The 21020-nt window shown below is 36.2% G+C and overlaps 2 protein-coding genes across 2 annotated transcripts; one reads left to right on the forward strand and one right to left on the reverse strand.

Moving 5' to 3' along the window:
* The first annotated feature begins 2068 nt into the window (after nt 1-2068).
* LOC120206162 (transcription factor BHLH42-like) lies at nt 2069-13040 on the forward strand. The gene is made up of 10 exons (XM_039205887.1): nt 2069-2204; nt 2290-2544; nt 5410-5506; nt 5668-5682; nt 5800-5856; nt 5932-6150; nt 6277-6394; nt 7376-8214; nt 8290-8391; nt 12993-13040. The coding sequence occupies exons 1-9, from the start codon at nt 2101-2103 to the stop codon at nt 8368-8370; spliced, it is 1785 nt and encodes a 594-aa protein (XP_039061818.1). The 5' UTR covers nt 2069-2100; the 3' UTR covers nt 8371-8391; nt 12993-13040.
* LOC120206163 lies at nt 9846-12847 on the reverse strand. Its single transcript, XM_039205888.1, has 6 exons — nt 12149-12847; nt 11990-12079; nt 11758-11916; nt 10617-11595; nt 10242-10368; nt 9846-10122 (listed from the first exon to the last, which is right to left on the reverse strand). The coding sequence occupies exons 1-6, from the start codon at nt 12845-12847 to the stop codon at nt 9846-9848; spliced, it is 2331 nt and encodes a 776-aa protein (XP_039061819.1).
* Nucleotides 13041-21020: the final 7980 nt, after the last annotated feature.

A 21020-nucleotide genomic window follows, 5' to 3' on the forward strand; every position in this document is an offset into this window, starting at 1 on the left:
TCTAATGGCTTGAATGTGACACATCTCCACGAAATCATTCAGGTTGGATATAAGTTGTTACATAAGTTAATGTCAACTTGAATCATGAGCCATTGCACCATCTCAGTTAAAGATTTAATTAATAATATAGATACATTAAAAGAAGATAGTTTATGTAAAAATTATAATTATAAAACTATCCACATTAGTGTCGAGTTAACTTATGTCACCAGCTCAGTAAGAGGCTTAAGCAAAAGTATACATACATTAAAAATAGAAAATAAATAATTTATATAAAAAATATTTGTAAAATTAAATACAATAACAATAGTTGCTTTATTTTAATACTTTTTAAAATATAAAGAATTAACCCTGTTAAAAAGAATATTTTTTATACTTAATAGACAAGATTATTCCCCTCTTGACACAACGACACCCATTCTTTTCTAAATTTTATATTCATACACTTAAAATAACAATTTCAATGACCGTTTGCTGGAGTAGTAAAGTCTTGAAAATAAACTTAACCACAAAAGATACTTTCTATGAATTCTTATATAAACAAATTTAGTCATTAAATAATTTTTAATCTGTAAAATTAAAATAAAATCAAATTTCATTACCAGTTGAGACTTTTAAATCAATAAAAATGGCTGTCATTTTTTCCCATATGTATGGGGTAAGGGGGAGGTAAGATAGTAGGCTACCCCCAACAACAGGTTGAGAGCAGCTTCCGTAAGAGACCTCCGAATTATGAAATACCCTCCGTGAGACTCGATCCCACGACCTCAAGATTAAGAACCATATGTAGTCAATATGTATCGTTTTTGTTTTTTCTATTTTATCTAACGCCGCCTCTTTTTAATGACTATCAAATCATTAAATTTCAAACAGACTAAAATTTTTAATATATATATAAAATTAAAAATACAAAGGTTCCTGGAAAATAAAAATATTGTTTTAATAATTAGTTAAAAATAAGTGTCAATTCTTTAAATAGGTTAGAACATGATACCATCCTCGTAAAAGAAATCCATACATACATATCTTAGTATCTTTCATCAAACTGGCAGGTAGACCGACCAGTCAAATTTTTATATATAGTAATGTTTCTTCTCGTACACCAATAATATAATACTTACAAACAGTAACTACTACATTTTTTTAATCATATTTCATCTTCATTCATTGCACCAGTTTCACTTCCATCAATCTTCAAGCTAACGACCCCTCAATAGGGTTGTAAATGAGACGAGAAAGATCGCGAGCTATTTGAGATTGACTCGATCAAAGCTCGATAAATATTCGGATCGAATGGACTTGACTCGAGCTCGAGCTCGACTCGAGTTCTTAACGAGTCGAAACGAGCTACTCGATATTCGACTTAAAAAGTTCGTGAGCAGCTCGAAAATATAATATATTAAGATTTTTTTTTAGAAATAAATTATTAATAATATTAATATTTATGTATTGATTTTTTTATTAAAAAAAATACAGTAAGATTTCTTGTATTTAAAGTTCGAGTTTGAGTTTGAGGTTTCAATTGAGTTAAGTTTAATAATTTTTTTTTCATTTCGAGCCTTTTCGAGCTGTTCACGAGCTTCAGTTTAGGATTTCGTGTTCGAGTAGAGCTTGAAAATTTTAAACTCGCGAATTTTCGAGTCGAGTCGAGCTTCATTTCAAAGTTTTCGAGTCGAATCGAGCTCAACAATACTCGAGCTCGAGTCGGCTGGTTTACACCCCTACCCCTCAATATATATATTTATCAGGAGCTACGGGTTATTTCTTGAGCAACAAAAACAAATCTTTCCTCAAAGTCATCCATTCTTAAATTTGTCTTAGTCTGACCCTTCTTCTTCTTCCTCGGACTTCTCCCTGTCTACCCTTCTTTTTTCCTTTTCTGTAGTTTGCGTTTTGCTTCTTCTTCTTCTTTTTTTAGGTTTTGTTGTAGGAACAAAAGGGGTTTTATGATTTAAGCTACAGATCATGATAAGATATCTGATGTGTTTGTGATTTATGTTTCTTCACTAAACTCTATATCCCCAAAGGGGTCCTTTTTTTCCTTTCTTTTTCTCATTTCTGACATTGATATTATTCAGCTAAAATTTGAGAGTGGAGTGAATGGCTGTGCAGCATAGTAACAGGCTCCGGAATATGTTGCAGGCGATAGTGCAGTCAGTTCAATGGACGTACAGTATTTTCTGGAAAATTTGTCCCCGAGAAGGGTGAACTTTCTTCTTTACTATTTCTGAAATACAAGTTAGTTCAGTATCTTTGGATATAATTATCAATTTGAGTTTGTTTAATTAGGATCTTAGTATGGTCGGACGGATACTACAATGGAGCAATCAAGACACGAAAGACAGTGCAACCAATGGAGTTAACTTCGGAAGAGGCGTCCTTGAAAAGGAGCCAACAGCTTAGAGAACTATACGAGTCGTTATTAGCTGGCGAGACGAACCAGCCAGTCCGGCGACCGTTCGCAGCATTGTCGCCGGAGGACTTAACCGAGCCCGAGTGGTTCTATTTGTTGTGTTTCTCCTTCTCTTTCCCTCCCGGCGTAGGGTGAGTTTAAGTTCTTCCCAAATTTTTTCCTCAGTACTGTACTTTTCTTCTCTCAATTCCACTATGTTTCCATTAACCTAAATATAATTTTTTTTTGACTATGTTGAACTGATATGGATACGAGGACGGATACTATACGAATATTAAAAGGGGTAATTTTTAAAGTTATAAGGTATTATATATAATTTTGTTTTTATAAATATAAGTCAAATCTCAATATTCAAATCATAATATTAACTCTAGAACAATGTAATCAAGAAAGAAACCATAATATTAGAAATTGGAAAACAACCTTTGAACCGGACTAAGCACACTGGAAATTAGTCGGACTAAGCACATTGTTTTGATAAAAAAAAAAGGTTCAAACAAAAGACTTGATTTGATAAAAAAAATCAATCAAAATAAGCACTTAAACATGCTAATTTGAACTAAGCACACTAGAAACCATCATTTGAACCGGACTAAGCACACTGGAAATTAATAGGACTAAGCGAATTGTTTTTAACCGAACTAAGCTTCAAGACTGAAAAAAACATGTTAATTTAAACTAAGCTTCAAGACTGAAATTACATTGGGGCATTTTTCAAGTTTCAAAAGATGGAAAACAAGCAATAAAATAAGAAAAAACGAACATTGAAAAAACGATTCTATAAAAAGTTTTTCAAAGCTGCTTATCTCCTCCTTCCTTTCTCAGTTGGTTCCCCTTCGTTTCCAAGACATCCCACAATTTCGAATAATAACAAGCGAAGAAGATTAGAAGAGAAGTGCAAATGCTGAGATTGTCTTGTGCTTCTCAAAATTAGGTTTTCTTTATTAATTTTTTTAATGCAAAATTATCCCGGAGACGCATGTGATGGTCACATGCCGTCCCCGAATTCTTTCAACCGTATTCACCACCGTGGTACGTCTCCGGAACATCCCCGTTCCGGGAGCAGGTACTTGAAACGTGGAAGTAGTACCGTCCCGTGCTTCATAGGTGCTGGAATCTGCCAGCAAAAGTAGAAAAATGAAGAATAGAAACTTATGAGTGGGATGATCTTTTTGTTGTTGTAAACTCTTTGTCATGCTTCCTAGCTATTTTCTTCTTTCCATTCCAAGATTTTACTACAATTATCATATTCACCACACAATTCAGTATTTTGCTTCTTCCTACATGGATAAGCTTTGCTAATGGAGTGCTCTTTCTTCCTTGTTCTTTTTTTAAATAATCCAGTTGGTTATAAGTTATTATTTGTTCAGAATTTTTCTTAATCATTCATAATGTGCATACCTTACAGACAAAGTTGTTCGAATCCGAAATCTCCATAAAAAAATAACTCTTTGCTTTACGCCCGAGATCGCCCGATGGATTCTCTTTCTTTCTCATTCAGTGTAAGAAAATGGGGATTTAGCTATTACAACCGTTATTTCAAGGTAAAATAGAGTAATTACTACAAATTTACAAACGAATTTTGTTGTGTAAAGAAATTGAAGCAATCGATTCAGGTTTGATGGTGCACTTGATGAGAGATTAGGTGAGAGCCCTTCCGGGTGATTAATGAGTTAAGTAGTTTGTGAACAATTTGAACTCGATTCGATAAAAATTCGATTTGGGTTTACTCGACTCAAACTCGAGCTCGACTCGAGACCTTAACGAGTTGAGTCGAGTAAAGTCTAACTCGGCTCGATAAGTTCACGAGCAGCTCATTTTTTATAATTTTTTTACTAGTTATCTTTAAAAAAATTACTAATTTACTAATAGATGATAAATATCTAATCTATTAATTTTCTAATAAAATACTAAATTATAAAATTATTATTATTTTACTACACCCAAAAATTAAACCCTAATTATTATTTTAATGTATTTGTGAATTTTTATTTTGAAGTTTAGATTTTAAATTTGTTTTATACACTCTTTTGATAATTTTTAGTTAAATTTATCAATTTAAATTTGTATTAAGCTTTATATAGTATTAATATATTTTACCTATAGTATAAAAAATAAGATAAAAATTTTGGTGAGCTTAACGAGCAATGAGACAAGCAACAAGTCGATCGACAAGTTTTTTTAATGAACATAGTTGAGAAAAATTTTAACGAACTTAACAAACAACAAGTTGAGTTGAGCAACAAATTTTTTTAACGAGCACGAATTAAACACTGTCTAACTCACGATCGACTCGCTCGATAATCACCCCTAACCGCTATTAATGTGGTTGTCTTGTTCAATGATTTGGGGCTAATGAAATTCTTTCTCTCCTTTGCAGTTCCAATTTGTCTTTTGATATACTTGATTGGAAAAGTAAACAGGTTCATGAAGAATATATTCCATCATACAATTTTCCCTGAAACTGCTGTCAAAGCACTTGAAATTGGTAAAATAATAACCAATGAGTGAATGCTAAATGCATAGTGGTGGTTCACAGTCATGGCATTTTTTTTCTATACAATGAGGAAACAAGAACCAAAAAACCTTCATAACCTTGAAAGCTTAAACCATACTCAGCGACCACAGTAATCATTGCTCTCGAGATAGATTAGAGTAGATTATCAATAAAAAAATTTAAAATTATATAATAATTTAAAATTTTCACTCCTCCTCAGTCCATCTCCCAGCTCCTCCTTTTACTTAGACCAAGGAATCTAAGGTAGCACTGTAGACGTACTTAGTATTCTGTAACTAATAACTAGGATGATCACGTTATAAACTCTTTGAACTTGGTGTGTTTCGGTATAAAAACAACTTAATTAGCCATATATATATATACATACATATTATGGATATATGGGTACTGAATGTCTTGATTAATTTATTGTATTTCATTACTTAACATCAAATAGCAGTTGTATTTCAAGTACACATATATTTTATGTTTGCTGTAGGTTACCAGGGAAGGCATATGCAAGGAGGCAGCATGAATGGCTTACAGGCGCAGATGAGGTTGACAGTGAAACTTTTTCAAGAGTTATTCTTGCCAAGGTATATTAACTTGAGGATTTTTTTTATCACCGTTAATAATTCAGAGCCAAAAGGAACCTTGTTTCTTGATAATAATGTACTTGAGGATTATAACTCAGTGCACTAACTATGCTGTATCTTGGTGTTTGTCAACATAAATACAAATGGCGCCTTACGGTTAGAGTGCTTGTATACAGGTATATCTACTATTGAATCCATGCAGATTAAATTGCTTCTCTGGTTCGCTTCTTGTTAATTAATTCACTTTTGGGTTGATAATGAAGCATTTCGTTTCTTTTTTCTTTTTGTTGTAGACTGTGCTTTGCATTCCTGTCCTTGACGGAGTTTTTGAACTTGGAACTACGGAGAAGGTAATCCTGCTTGTTTCACTAGAAAATGAAAATGATAATGAAGGGTTCTTCTTCATGCAATTAATTGCATTTCAGGTTGAAGAGGATCTAGAGTTAGTCCAGCATTTCAAAACCTTCTTCACTGACCATAATCATAACCCGAATCCTCCCCCGCCAAAACCGGCTCTCTCCGAACACTCCACCTCGAACCCCGCCACCGACTCCGCCGAATACACTCGCTTCCCCTCTCCTGTTCTTCCTCCTATGCAAGCAGTTCCAAACCCTAACCAAGATGATGACGACGACGAAGAAGAAGAAGAAGAAGAAAATGATGAAGAAGAAGGCGGAGAAGAAACCGGATCGTACTTTTCGGAAACGGGTCGAAATAGAAACACGCAAACCGTTGCAGTTGCCGCAACTGAGCCAATCGAGTTGATGCAGTTGGAAACATCAGAAGACATCCGGCTAGCGTCACCAGACGACGCTTCGAATAACTTGGACACATATTTTCACATGATACTAGAACCAAATAACAGTGGCGTTCACTCGGGTCTTTCAGGTAAAAAAAAAATCAGTTTTGTCTTTAGAGGCTCCGTAGTTTTTCTGGCTAACCTACACTTTGAGTACTCATCGCTTTTATTCTATTTTGATTATTTAACTAATTTTTTAAAATTATATTTAACGTCACATTCTAATTTTATTTGGATCACCGACCTTTAATAAATTAACAAAATTATTGACTAAGTATTTTTTTTAAAATTTTTTAGATGATTTCATGATATTAACTTACGATGATATATCAACATAACCGTTAATTTTTTAACTATTAATAATTAAAATAAAATCAAAATTAAATATTAAACAATTTTTAAAAAAAAATTAAGTAATCAAAATGAAATAAAAAAATGATAAATAAAATACTAAACCTATAATTCATTCTTTTTGTGTAAAATGAAATCGTGAGCCGTAAGTAGAAAATCTAGTACAAAATCTCAGTTGTAGTTGGGGAATAATAAATTGCTTGCAGACTTTATTTCCCTGTCCATGCAATGGCAGGGCCATATAGCATGTGGCGCCTGTTGGGTAGACATTGGTTCTAATAAGCGGTGTCTTGAACAATAAATAAATGGTGTCTACATTTAGGCTTTAATCAATCTTCTCCTCAGTCTGCATTTATGGTATGCAAGCTTTCAAATTAATCCTCCTCTGTATCATTGAATTTATTCATTATTAATGTTTTTATCAAAATTTTAATTTATTATTAATAAAAATATACATTTTAAAAATCATCAATCAAATAACTTTTAAATAAATATTTTAAAGAATTTAATTATTTAAAATATTTAAAGTGATATAAAAGTATAAAAATTTTAACTTTAAATATTTTAAAATATTTTTTTAAATATACAACTTAATATCTTGGATTTAATTAGATTTCCGGGAAATCAATCAAAGAGATTTGTTGAATTTGATTTGGAGTGTTTAATATTATCATTTCAACTTGGATTTTATAATGGTTTTTTTTTTGAGTATTATGCAGTGCCAGAGTCATTGGATGGACTACACCAAGAAATCAGCGGCAATTCTCAGGCCGTCTCACAGTCAGCCGGTTACCCAACCAGTTTAATCCAGTCAGCGTTTTCCAAGTGGACAATTGATTCAGACAACCAACAATTCCAAGTGGCCGTCGAAGGCACGTCCCAGTGTCTCCTCAAATACATTCTGTTTACCATTCCGTACCTCCATAGCCAGTATCGAAACGACAACTCTCCCAAGACACGTGACACCGAAACCGGCGCCGGGTTCCGATGGGGGATCCCGCCGGAGGAGCATAGCGCTAACCATGTACTAGTGGAGAGGAGGCGACGCGAGAAGCTGAACGAACGGTTCATTATATTAAGGTCGTTAGTTCCATTCGTTACCAAAATGGATAAAGCTTCCATATTAGGGGACACCATCGAGTACGTGAAACACTTGCGTAAAAAAATTGAAGAACTCGAAACACAAAGCAAGGGAATAGAGGCCAACAACGAACAGTCGAGATCAGCATATGGGCTAAACAGAACGAGTAGTATGAAGGAATTAAGAAGTGGGATAATGGTGTCGGAGTCGGAGAGGGCAAGGTCTTTGAGTCAGGAACCGGGGAGGGATAAAAGGAAGATGAGGAAGACGGTGGATTCGACGCAGCACGTAACAAGGGAGAAGACGGTGGAGGTGTCGATAATCGAAAGTGACGCGTTGTTGGAGTTGCAATGCGGGTATAGAGAAGGATTGTTGCTTGACATAATGAAGATGCTAAGGGAGAAGCTTCGGATTGAGATAACGACGGTTCAGTCTTGTTTGAATAAGGGGGTGTTTGTAGCCGAGCTGAGAGCCAAGGTAAACACCATGATCATTATTTCTATTTTCTTTTGGGAATTACGTTGTATGCTATGTTTTTTCTGTCAATGGCAGGTGAAGGATAGTGTAAAAGGAAAGAAAGTAAGCATAACGGAGGTGAAGAGGGCCATAAATCAAATACTACAATCATTGTAAAGGATCCATTTCTCAAGTCCAATCATGTTTTATCCCATTCTAATTATTATTTTTTGGATAATCAATTTATATTCATCCAAAGAAGCAACAAGCTACTACATAGTACAAATGAACAGTTAAATCAAGCTCCAGTTATTATACAACTGCCTATTCACATTATCCAACCTATTCATACTATATCTATACAGTTTGATTCTAACAGCCTCTTTAATAATATTGACAATAGAATCGGTCGAACGCATCACACTTCTAAAAAATCTGCGGTTACGCTCCTCCCATATGTAGTAAATGAAACCAGTCCAAGCAAGTTTGAGGATCTGAACAAGCAGGGATCTACCTTTTAAATTCCTAACCAACTAGCAAAGCAAATCGTCCCAGTTCAGCCAACGCTTTTGCAGCCCACAGAGCTGTAAAACGGAGTTCCAGACCTCCTTCGAGAAAGAGCAGTCCAAGAAAATATGCGTTCTGGATTCCTGCTTAGCACCACAAAACACACAATTAGCATTAGTCACCATGACAAATCTGCTCAGCCTCTCCTTTGTAGGCAACCTATCAAGGATAACCATCCATGTAATCAACGAGAACTTGAGAATATGGGCAGGGAACCAGATGATACGGTGCCAGGCCACTTTGTTTCTCTTTTCCCAAATCTTATCCCAAATCCAACTCCTATTTACTTGTGACCAACAGACAGAAGCAGTAAATAACCCTCTTGCCTCCTCGTGCATCTTAATCAGTTTCTTGAGTATCTAGCTGAAGTGAAGTCTGTTATCAATGTTCCAGTAATCCTCAACCTTAAGACATTATGCCTTAATCCAGGCAATCCATAGAGATCCAGCGTTTGCTAAAATGTTTTTAATCAGCATCAGACAACATGTTTTATTCCACCCAACCAGACTTTTCAGTCCCAAGCCACCCTCAGACTTAGTAGTGCATATCTGGTTCCCGCTAACCCTTACACCTCGAGCAGAGGAATCGTTTCTCTTCTAAAAGAACCTCATACTAGTCTTTTCTATTTCCTGGATGATTCCCTTAGGCAAAATAAGTTGCCTGCTCCAGTAATTAAAAATCTTGAACAAAAATGCTTTTATAAGCTACAATCTATCACCAAAGCTTAGCTTTCTACTAGACCACTGCCTTAACTTGTCCTTTATTTTTCCATGCAAAGCTACACAGTCTTACTTTGAGAGTTTCCGGGTCACTAGGGGCACCCCCAAGTACCTGACAGGGAGCTGGCCAACCCTAAAACCAGTTATCCTTTGAATACGTGCTAAGTCATCCCCATTAATACCGCAAGTAAAAAGCTCAGTCTTCATAACATTAAGTTTGAGCCCGGATAATTCATAAAACATATCTAAAATACTTGTCACTCCCAGCACCGAATCCAAGGAGCCATGGCAAAACAACATCAAATCATCAGCAAAGCAGAGATGTGTAAGAGAAATCCTTTTACATCTTGGATGAAATCTGAAAATTCAATTTTTGGCTGCAACATCAAGCAGATTGGATAGCACATTCATGACTATCATAAACATATAAGGGGACAAAGGGTCCCCTTGTCTAACACCCTTAGCACGTCTAAAAAACCCAACAAGGCTTCCATTCAGAGCAATTGAATATTTGAGGGTAGTAACACATATTTTGATCCAGTTACAAAATCTAGTAGGCAACCCCATTTCTCCCAGAACATTAAGCAAAAAATCCCAGCTAACAGAATCAAAAGCTTTCTGCAGATCCACTTTAATTGCGCACCTAGGCAACAGGAAATGGGTCTAAATTCTTTGGACATACAAGCATTTAAAGACTTAGGCACTAAGACTAAGGTGGTGACATTGAATGCAGGAAAAAGGTAGGAGGACTGGAAAAAATACCTCACTGCATTGAGGAAGTCTTTGTGCACAATTTCCCAAGCAACCTTGAAGAACCAGAAGGTATAGTCATCTGACCGTGGACTTTTGTCTTTCCCTTGCCTAAACACAGCTTCCTTGATTTCTCTATCTAAGATCTCTCAATCAAGGACCCTCATAGCATCAGCAGGCAAGGAATGGCCTAGGAGGTCCTTAAGCCATTCAGAAGAACAACTCATAACTTTAGGGTTAGCAGCACCAATAAGCTTACTTAGAAATCATGCAGTTCATTAGCCATGTCATCAAATGTCTTAAAAGACTGCCCATTTTCACTCTTAATAACTCTTATAGTGTTTTTCTTCTTTTTTGACTCAACCTTTTGATGAAAGAATTTTTTACTTAAGTCATCTTCTTGCAACCAGTGTATCTTTGCTTTTTGTCTGTAAAATTCCAGTTCTGCCATTTTAAGGTCCACTAAATCTGCCTGGGTCTTCTTTTCCACCTCCACTCCAATTTGATTAATACCAGCTAGGTTAGAGAGTTGAATAGCTTCTAATTCAACCCTCTTAGCAACAACCCTAGCAGAAATATCAGAAAAGTAATTTTTGTTTAACTCTTTCAAGATTGGCTTTAATCTTTTCATCTTGTTAAACAACACCTGCATGGCATTACCATCATTGTGTACAAGCCAAGAGTCCTTAACACCTCTCAGAAAATTATCATTTGTAGTCCAGTAGTTAAAGAACTTAAATGGCTTTGGTTTATGGACCTGAGCTGCTTTCTGTGTCCAAAGAATCCCAAGGCAGTGATCTGAAACTCCAGGAGCTTTGAATTCTGCATAGGAGTCTGGGAAGTCAAACAACCATTGAGAATTGATGAGAATTCTGTCTAATTTCTTAGCTAAATAAGTTTGCTCTTGCTTTTTTGACCAAGTGAAAAGTGGTCCAGTAAAAGGGTGGTCCAGCATCTCCATATCTTCAATACAATCTTTAAATTCTTCCATATATGGTGAAGAAAAGGAATCCAAGGAAGTAGAACCAGAACTCTCTTGGATTTTAGCAATTACATTGAAGTCACCCCCAATCACCCAAGACTTAGAGCCTATCTCTTCCTCCAAAGTCCTCAAGTAATCCCAAAGGCCTCTCATTGCTTGACTATTGTTGATTCCGTATAGTGTAGTAACAACCACACTGTGGCCAGCAATATCACCCATGATGGTCAGGGTCTGGTCACAGCCTCTAATCACAGTGAAGGGCATACCCTTCTTCCACAAAATCCAAAGTCTACCACCATCAATGAACTGGTAATTTGTATCATAATTCCAGTCATCTAAAATAACAGCAGACAGCTTGGGAGCATTTATACTTCTAATTCTAGTCTTCATTAAGCAAACCAAATCCACCCCTAAATTATCAAGTTTTCTAAGCACCGTACTTTGCTTGAGGGTACTATTTATACCCCTCACATTCCTGAAACAGATTATCATTCAAGGAAGAATAGGTGGACCACCACTACCAACCCCAACACCAATCACACTTACCTTAGCCTTCTCACCCATGTCATTTTTCTTAGTTTTAATCTCATTGAGCATCATAGTAACCCCCAAAGAAGCTGCTTGGGGCTTCCTGACACTATCACAACCTCCACCAGCTGCCAATAATTCCATTTTACTAGAGGGCTTGATCCAGCTGAGCATGATCTACGACAGCCAAAGGAGCAGAATCATTCCTCTCTTAGAAGGCCTCCACAGGAATTTCTTCAGCAGCACCAACCTGTAGCTCAGTACTACCAGGGCACTCAATCCTAGCATCAGAACTGAAAGAACTAGGAAAAGTAGAAGAGCCAGCCTCTTTTCCCTTAACCTAAAAAGGAATAGCCTTTTTCCTCCAGATCAGAGTTTCTTTATTCTTCAAAGCGACAGTTGATGATACCTCTGCACATGCATTATAATGATGTCCAAAGACCTTACATCTCGTGCAGGACTTAGGCAGCCATGGAACATAAACCCTGACTCTCACTACAGTTCCATCATTCAGCACAACTTGGATAAGCTCATTGATCTCAGCACCTACTCCAATTTTCACGCATACCTTAACGTACTCCAGCCTCTCTTTAGATGCGGTGATAGAATCCATATACAATGGGTGCCCTATAGCACTAACAATGTAGATAAGGCCCAGCCTAGTGTATAGTTCCAGGGGTACACTATACAGCTGGATCCAGATCGAGATATGCTTAAAATCAAAATCAAGCCTCTCTAAGTTTGGCTCCCACTTTCTCAATACAAGCGGCTTGTTTTGTATATGCCATGGACCGTTCTCGAGTATCCAATCTCTAATATCTTTATTCGAAAAAGAGAAAATGTAGAGATTTGAACCAGTGAGACTGACCTTTACAGACGAGGTTTTCCCCCACATGATTTCTGCAATTCTTTGCATCGAGCCAAAATTTGGAGCTACCCCTGTGAATTGTCCGACAATTGCATATCTCCATTCAGCAATTCCCTCGTCAATCACAGTAGAATGAGGCTTCACAATGGAAATCCCCTCCTCGACCTCAGGTGGAAAGAAATTTAGGGATTGTTCTTTAACTCCCCCAAATAACTTCTTCCAATCCAAATTCGAAGCCATTTGATAACCCAACAACTTCAACTGACTCTCGATACTCATAATCAACAAAGAAATAAGAGAAATCAGCAACGACGAAGCTAGCATGAAAACCCATTAGTCCAGCTAACGTGCGCCCAGAGAGAGTTCATCGTCGCCCAGAAATGTCAGTCTAATTATTGATTTAATATTATCGGTAATATAACATAAAAATAAAAGAAACGCTGAGGGAAACAAACCTGTTCAAGTACAATGATTAAACTTGTAAGTGCCATTAAGCATTCGATGTTCTTCTTCCTAATTGACAAAATTCCAGAATTTTACAGAACTTGGGGAAGTAGGACAACCTGATGATTAAGTTGTGCGTTGCAGACTCAAAAATTTGTTCATGGTACTCCCTTTGTTTTCTAGTGTAAATGAGAAGAGACTTAATACAACATTTCATGCATGCTTCCATCTTCTCCAAATCTTCTTGTGATAGTAGAGTCTTCCTACCACTGCCACCTGATCTTATCATTCGGTTGAGCCATTTTTATTAGGAACTGCATTGTCAGTTTTCCTACTTCTTTGACTTTCTTTTCTTTGTACATTTCATATGCAGAAAAGGTTATTCATTGCCACCACAATGCAATTTATACACAAGTGTTAACCTCCTAACTGACTGTAACTGCAAAATCGTTCACAACAAATTACTTTCCTAGCACGTGTAAATTCTAACATGCAACCCCCACCCCCCACCCAAAAAAAATGAAGTTTGATATTTAATATACCGTAAGTTTGATATTTAAATATTTACCTGTAAGGGGCCAAATACATACCTATTATTTTAGATTATATATTAAATATAGCTCAATATATTAAGAGAAAATAACCTCAGTGACCAAAAATGCCTTATAATATACGATTTTAACCAACTTTTTTTGGATTTGCAAAAATGACCAACTAAATCGCAATGCGATCGATAATTCGCAACGCGATCTCCAGTATCGCAAATCAGTTTCCAGATTCGCAACGCGAATTTCGACTATCGCAACGCGAACTTCGACTATCGCATTGTGATTTACATATTCGCATTGCGATAGTCCAAGTTCGCGTTGCGATAGTCGAAGTTCGCATTGCGATTTTCCAAATTCGTTGCGGTAGTCCAAGTTCGCGTTGCGGTAGTCCAAGTTCGCGTTGCGGTAGTCCAAGTTCGCGTTGTGATTTTCCAAATTCGTTGCGATAGTCGAAGTTCGCGTTGCGATTTATTCCAAATTCATTGCGATTTATTCCAAATTCGTTGCGATAGTCGAAGTTCGCGTTGCGATTTATTCCAAGTTCGGTTCGATAGTCGAAGTTCGCGTTGCAATTTATTTCAAATTCGTTGTGATAGTTCAAGTTCGCGTTGCGATTTTCCAAATTCGTTGCGATAGTCGAAGTTCGCGTTGCGATTTATTCCAAATTCGTTGCGATAGTCGAAGTTCACGTTGCGATTTATTCCCAATTCGTTGCGATAGTCCAAGTTCGCCGTTGCGATAGTCGAAGTTCGCGTTGCGATTTATTCCAAGTTCGTTGCGATAGTCGAAGTTCGCGTTGCGATTTATTCCAAGTTCGTTGCGATAGTCGAAGTTCGCGTTGCGATTTATTCCAAATTCGTTGTGGTAGTCCAAGTTCGCGTTGCGATTTTCCAAATTCGTTGCGATAGTCGAAGTTCGCGTTGCGATTTATTCCAAAATTCGGTGCGATAGTCTAAAATCGCAACGACTGGTGGTATTGAATTTGTTTCTTAAGAATTTTCTCTAAAAAGATATTATTCGCGCGGACGTGTCGAAGCCACGTATTACCACGACCACGGTCACGACCCGAGACAGACGGCGGCGGCGACGCGCGAGAGTCCCCTTGTTCTCTATCACTCAACAAGGAAGTGGGAAAGCCAAGCCTTAAATACCATTCCCAATAGTTTTTCCAATACTATGTGGGATTGAGTATTACCAACACTTGTTTCCAATACTATGTGATTATTCAGGAAACAATTCACAATCATGCACCTTAAAACAACTGAATCAACAACCAATTGCATTAGTATTATACGATTAAATATATCATAATTAAAAGTCAATCTACAATCAATCGCGATTATTGTAATTTTAAGCAAAACATTCAAAAATAATATCACTATTTAAGGCTCAATCCCACATAGTATTGGGAACAAGTGTTGGTAATGCTCAATCCCACATAGTATTGGAAATACTATTGGGAATGATATTTAAGGCTTGGCTTTCCCACTTCCTTGTTTAGTAATAGAGAACAAGGGGGACTCTCGCGCGCCGCCGCCACCGTCCGTCTCGGGTTGGGTCGTGGTCATACGTGTCTTCGACACGTCCGCGCGAATAGTATCTTTTTAGAGAAAATTCTTAATAAACAAATGCAATACCACAAGTAGTTGCGATTTTGGACTATCGCAACGAATTTGGAATAAATCGCAACACGAACTTCGACTATCGCAACGAATTTGGACTATCGCAACGAATTTGGAATAAATCGCAATGCGAACTTCGACTATCGCAACGAATTTGGAATAAATCGCAATGCGATAGTCAAAGTTCGCGTTGCAAATCTGAAAACTGATTTGCGATACCGTAGATCGCGTTGCGAATTATCGATCGCATTGCGATTTAGTTGGTCATTTTGGCAAATCCAAAAAAAGTTGGTTAAAATCGTATATTATAAGACATTTTTTGTCACTGAGATTATTTTCTCATATATTAAAGGAAGAAAAAAAAATAAGAAAATTTGTATACCCTTATACTAAAAAAATATTATAGTTTTTAGATTCCATTTCTAAATTTCTAGATCGTCTCCAGCCTCAAGGATATCTACATATGATTTCTATCCAAGCAGACAAATCCACTATGCAAGAGCCGTACTTGTTTTTAGAATTAAAAGCCACCTATTGCAGACAAAAATTATCCTCGACACTCGAACATTCAACACACATACACCAGCAAACAAGGCGTCACAATTATGAAGCTAAAGAAACATTTTAATTTCAAACGACCTTGCTCAGAGCTTTTCCTTTCTTATAACACAAGAGGGCTATCATCGTCTCTCATCTCTTTCTCTAATCAAACAAGCAAGACAAGAGGATTCTAATCAAACACCATGTTATAGGAAAACATAAGAACCAATTTAGAGCTCGTGAATGTTATGAATGAAGCTCACAACACTCAAATGGTCAAAACCCTCAAGAAATCATAAGCTTGCTCTACACCATACTCCATAAAAGATATGGAACTTAAACTCAAGCTCTATGAATTCTAGAACTAAAACTTATCTTCTTTTGACCCAAGTCCTCACAAAAATGACCAAGCTTGCACCTTGAGCCATGGGATTTCTAAAGCTAGGAAGATAAAGGTGAAACGAGAAAGGAAAGATGAAGCAGAGTGGAGTGAAAAAGCATTAAACTTTTCCCCGGCCCCAGATTTCTCACGTATTATATAAGCATAATTAAGGGAATTCAGTCTTGTTTCCCTTTAATGGAATAATTTACTATGTGGTCCTCTTTAACTAAAAAATTCACTTTTTATAATCATTAGGCCTACATTTTGTCCGACAATTTTAACTACACTCTCACATTATTCTATAGACCCCTCGGATCAATCCTCATGTTGAGTAAAAAATCCAGGTCGTTACGAGCTATGTGAAGCCTCAGGCAGTGCTCGTAGGGGCTCAATGGTTTGAGCAATGTGAGGGTGAAAGTCTGGTGGTCCCTGGTGAGCTAGGTGAAGGCAGGGGCTGTGCTTGTTGGGGCTCGATGTTGTGAGCAATGTGAGGGAAAATAACTCGAGAGAGGACAACAGATTTTTTGGCGTGGATAGGGGTTGTCATCAGTAAGTGAAGGTTGTCAAGGGACAACAGGGTATATGATGACGGTGACAAATGGTAAAAATGATGGTGTCAATAGTAATGTGATGAGTTGAAAGAGATGCAGAAAGATACCTCGTTTGGGCTGCTTTATTGCTAGCAGATCTTGTTACTAGGGCTTTGTGGACTTTAACCCTTAGCTAATTGGGTTGGTGTAACAAATCTCAAATTTTCTTTTAAGCGCACCAATTTCCCCTACAGGTGTGAAATCAAGAGATTCCAGAAACGTGTTCTCTGCGGCATAATACAAGCATTCTAAAATTGTATTTCCATGACAGATTGTCTGTTCATCAACAGCCATGGTAGCATTTCTTGCCTATTATCATTCACGATAAGAACTATGAATATTGAAACAAAGTATTATTGTTTGTATTGCCTTTTTTTTCTTTACGTGATCAAGTAACTATCCTTCCTATTTCATCACGAAAAAAAGGTATAGCCACTCAATTAAGTAGTGGTATTAATTTTCTGTTTTTTATGCCCTTGTAAAAGCTCCGAAGAAACTTCGAACAGCTACCACGTCCATCATCAACACATTAACTTAGCTAACGATCACACATACACGCAGCAAAGAGATAATATTGTTCGGTGACACACATCATGTATTAGTATCATAAAATTTATCATTTAAAATTTTATAAGTTTACTCACTAACAAAAAATCATTAGGAATGGAAACGGGGCGGGTTTTTCTCCCCCCGTCCCCGCCCTAATCCCCGTCAGAAATTTTTTTTGCCCCGTCCCCGACCCGAAATGTTGTACCCGAACCCGACGCGATCCCGAGAAAAACCGTATTTTTCATTTAAAAAATAGGAAAAACGATCACAAAAAATGAAAATTAGTCTACATTATTTACAATTCAAACTACAATCACAAATTCAAACCCAATTATAAATAATTGCCTAAACTCCAAAATAAAACACATATATAATTAAACACATACATAATTATAAAAACTAGGGTTTATGGTTTAAATGTTTAGGGTTTGTATTATATAATTAATATAAAAATAAAAAATATTATATATAATTAATATAAAAAAATAAAAAAGTATATATATAATTAATATAAAAAATAAAAAATATTATATATATAATTAATAAAAAAATAAAAAAAATATTATATATATAATTAATATAAAAATTAAAAATATTATATATATATAATTGGGGTGGGGATACCTTGCCTCGAACCCGAAAAAATATCTGATACCCGACCCGACCTGATTTTATTCAAACCCGACCCGACTCGAACTTGATCGGGTTTTCCCGTCGGGTTCGGGTCATTCTACCATCTTAAAAATCATGCATCCATCTTTAAATAAACTTAGACAGTTTAAAGCGATATGAATTGGATTAATTGGGTGACATGGATGTCAACGACTTTATCCATGTATAGAATTGTTGCAATCAAATACATGTGGAGGGCAATGAAGTAGAGCACGTAAGCAAAGTAGGTTACATAAGTGGAAGACCACAAAAAATTGGTGGGGGAAACAAATATTTCCTTACACATAACATTAAACTTATTGTTCACGGTCGATTATTTGATATATAATATATGAAAGTTTCTTTATAAAATAATTAAAAAGCTCTTGACTCATTCAAGTATATAAGGTTGTTAATGGGTGCGGGTGCGGTCCTCCGTGAGATTGTCGAGTGTGTTCATTTATGTGGTACATCTTGGGGGATATATAATTTGCCTTGTCAGTAGTCATCCGTATAGCAACAGAGACAACTGGATCTTAGCTATATTTCCATTGGGAAATTAAATACACAAAAAGTCGCGAGTTCATTGGTCAGTTTTGAAAGTGGGATATATGGTGTTCTTTTTGCTGTCCAAAGATGGCTGGGTGGATCTTGCTCGAAGTGGTAGGATTAGCGTACGTACGTCTTGCCTTTGTAAAAGAATAAAATTAAACCCGTGAGTTTTGAATAATATGAGACCATTCTAAGATATTATCTTAACTTATTGAAATTTGAATTTATAGAGAGATTAATATTCTCTTTTAACTATTGAAATTTTTCATTGAATTCAATAAATACGTAGTGTAAAATATAAATTAAATGAGCCCATAGAATATTTTAATATCTCTTTTGTTGCAGAATACGGCTATCGGATATAACAAAATCACAACTGATAATTTGAGAAAATAAAAATGAAGATAAAGAAGACACAAAATTTAAGTGGAAAACTCCTAAATAATATAGGGTAAAAACAACGGGCAACGGTAGAAGAATTTCACTATGAGAAAAAAGGAATTACAACATATCTCAATCTAACAAGGAGAAAACAATGATAATTCTCTCTTGATAAAAATGAGAAAATAACTCTTAAGAAAACTCTTTAATTTCTCTAGTGTTGGGAGAAAACTAGAATAATTTGGGATGGTTTTAAAGCTAAATGGGTTAGGGTATTTATAGTTGAAGCTTAAGGACTAATCTTGTAAATACCCTAAAGTATAAGGACTAAATATGTAATTTTACCATCCATGAATTTTAACAATTTCGGTGTGCACCGAAAGCCACCGAATTACAGCTTAAATTTATCAAATTTAGCTGCCACCGATTTTGAATTTAACAATCTCCTATTTGAAGATTTGATTGGAACAATCATATCTTCACACAATTCTTTCTACCTTGTACCTTTATGTTGCTTATGTTTCTGTCAGGCTACAAGAGGATTGACACAAGTAAATTTATCAACATTGATCCCCTTCGTCATGAAATATGCAATATTGTCTTTGGAATGGATCTTCTGCATATCTACCGTCTATTCTTCCACCTTTTCACGAATGAAATGGTACTGAACTCGTATGTGCTTTGTCCTTGAATGAAATGTTGGATTCCTTGCTAGATGCAAGGCGCTTTGACTGTCACAAATCAGAGAGACATACTCTTGATTGTGTCCAAGCTCCTCCAATAGCATATTCAACCAGATTGCTTTTTTACTGGCTTGTGTAGCTGCTATATATTCTGCCTCTGTTGTGGATGTAGCCATAACTGACTGTAATTTTGAAACCCAACTTACAGCTCCACCAGCAACTTTGAACACATATCATGTTGTATATTTGCTTTTATCCAAATCCTCTGCATAGTCAGAATTGACATACCTATTGATACGTAAGTTTGATCCTCCGTAACATAATGCAACATTTGAGGTCCCTTTGATGTATCATAGGATCCTCTTTACTATATTCCAATGCTTTGTTTGGATTCGCCATGTACCAACTAACCACTCCCACTACTTGTGCAATGTCTGGTCTTGTGCATATCATAGCAAACATTAAACTACCCATTATTGATGCATACGACACTCGAGACATCTCTATCATCTCTTCTTCTCTGCTAGGACTCGTACTAGAGGATAATTTGAAGTTAATAGGAAGATGGTAGAAATTGGCTTACAATCTTACATGTTGAATCGTGACAAGATCTTCTTCAAGTAATTCTTTTGTAAAAGCCAAATCTTTCCTATTACTTATGTCTCGGTGAATTTGCATCCATTGAATCTTGTTTGTTGATCCTAAGTTCTTTATTTCAAATTCCCTAGCCAGTTGTTCCTTAATTCTTCAATATGATCTTTGTTGGGTCCTACAACCAACATGTCATCCACATACAACAGCAATATAACAAAATCGTTATCACCAACCCTCTTGAAATAAGCACAAGGGTCTGTATTAAGTCTGTTGTATCCAAGGCACATAATGAAGGAATCAAATCTCTTATACCAACACCTTGAAGCCTGCTTTAAACCGTACAAAGATTTGTTCAACCTACAAACCAAGTTCTTCTTTTCTTTTTCTTCAAAACCTTCAGACTGGAGGATGTAAATCTCTTCTTCAAGATTTCCATGAAGAATAGTTGTTTTAACATCTAGTTGCTCTATATGTAAATTCAATATATCACACATTGCCAAGACTACTCGAACTGTTGTTAGTTTAACCACAGGAGAAAAGATTTCATTGAAATCAATAACTTCTTTTTGAGCATATCCTTTGACCGCCAATCTTGTACGATTCCTTTCAACTTGATCGTCACCATTTCGCTTGATTTTGAAGTCACATTTGTTACCAATTGGCTTCATTCCTTATGGTAGTGGCACAATGTCCCATGTATTATTTTTTATTAAGGGCTTCGATTTCTTCTTGCATCGCCATCATCCAAAGTGAAGCATTTAAGTTGTTTATTGCCTCATAGAATTTTGATGGCTCGCCATCCTCTGCTAAAAGGCATTATGCAATATTTCATTCTTCTCACACAATCTGATTGATGAGTTATTGGAGCTTCAGAACT

Source organism: Hibiscus syriacus, unplaced genomic scaffold, assembly GCF_006381635.1.
Source record: "Hibiscus syriacus cultivar Baekdansim isolate YM2019G1 unplaced genomic scaffold, ASM638163v2 tig00013386_pilon, whole genome shotgun sequence".
Classification (NCBI taxonomy): domain Eukaryota; kingdom Viridiplantae; phylum Streptophyta; class Magnoliopsida; order Malvales; family Malvaceae; genus Hibiscus; species Hibiscus syriacus.

Excerpts from the sequence above, each read along its gene's own strand:
- LOC120206162 (XM_039205887.1), top strand. The coding sequence starts at position 2,101 with ATGGCTGTGCAGCATAGTAACAGGCTCCGGAATATGTTGCAGGCGATA. Across the intron at positions 2,545-5,409 it reads TCTTTCCCTCCCGGCGTAGG|GTTACCAGGGAAGGCATATG; the intron begins GTGAGTTTAAGT and ends TGTTTGCTGTAG. Across the intron at positions 8,215-8,289 it reads TAGCCGAGCTGAGAGCCAAG|GTGAAGGATAGTGTAAAAGG; the intron begins GTAAACACCATG and ends TGTCAATGGCAG.
- LOC120206163 (XM_039205888.1), bottom strand. The coding sequence starts at position 12,847 with ATGGCTTCGAATTTGGATTGGAAGAAGTTATTTGGGGGAGTTAAAGAA. Across the intron at positions 11,917-11,989 it reads CTGGTAGTACTGAGCTACAG|ATCATGCTCAGCTGGATCAA; the intron begins GTTGGTGCTGCT and ends TGGCTGTCGTAG. Across the intron at positions 10,123-10,241 it reads GACTTCCTCAATGCAGTGAG|GTGCGCAATTAAAGTGGATC; the intron begins GTATTTTTTCCA and ends CCTGTTGCCTAG.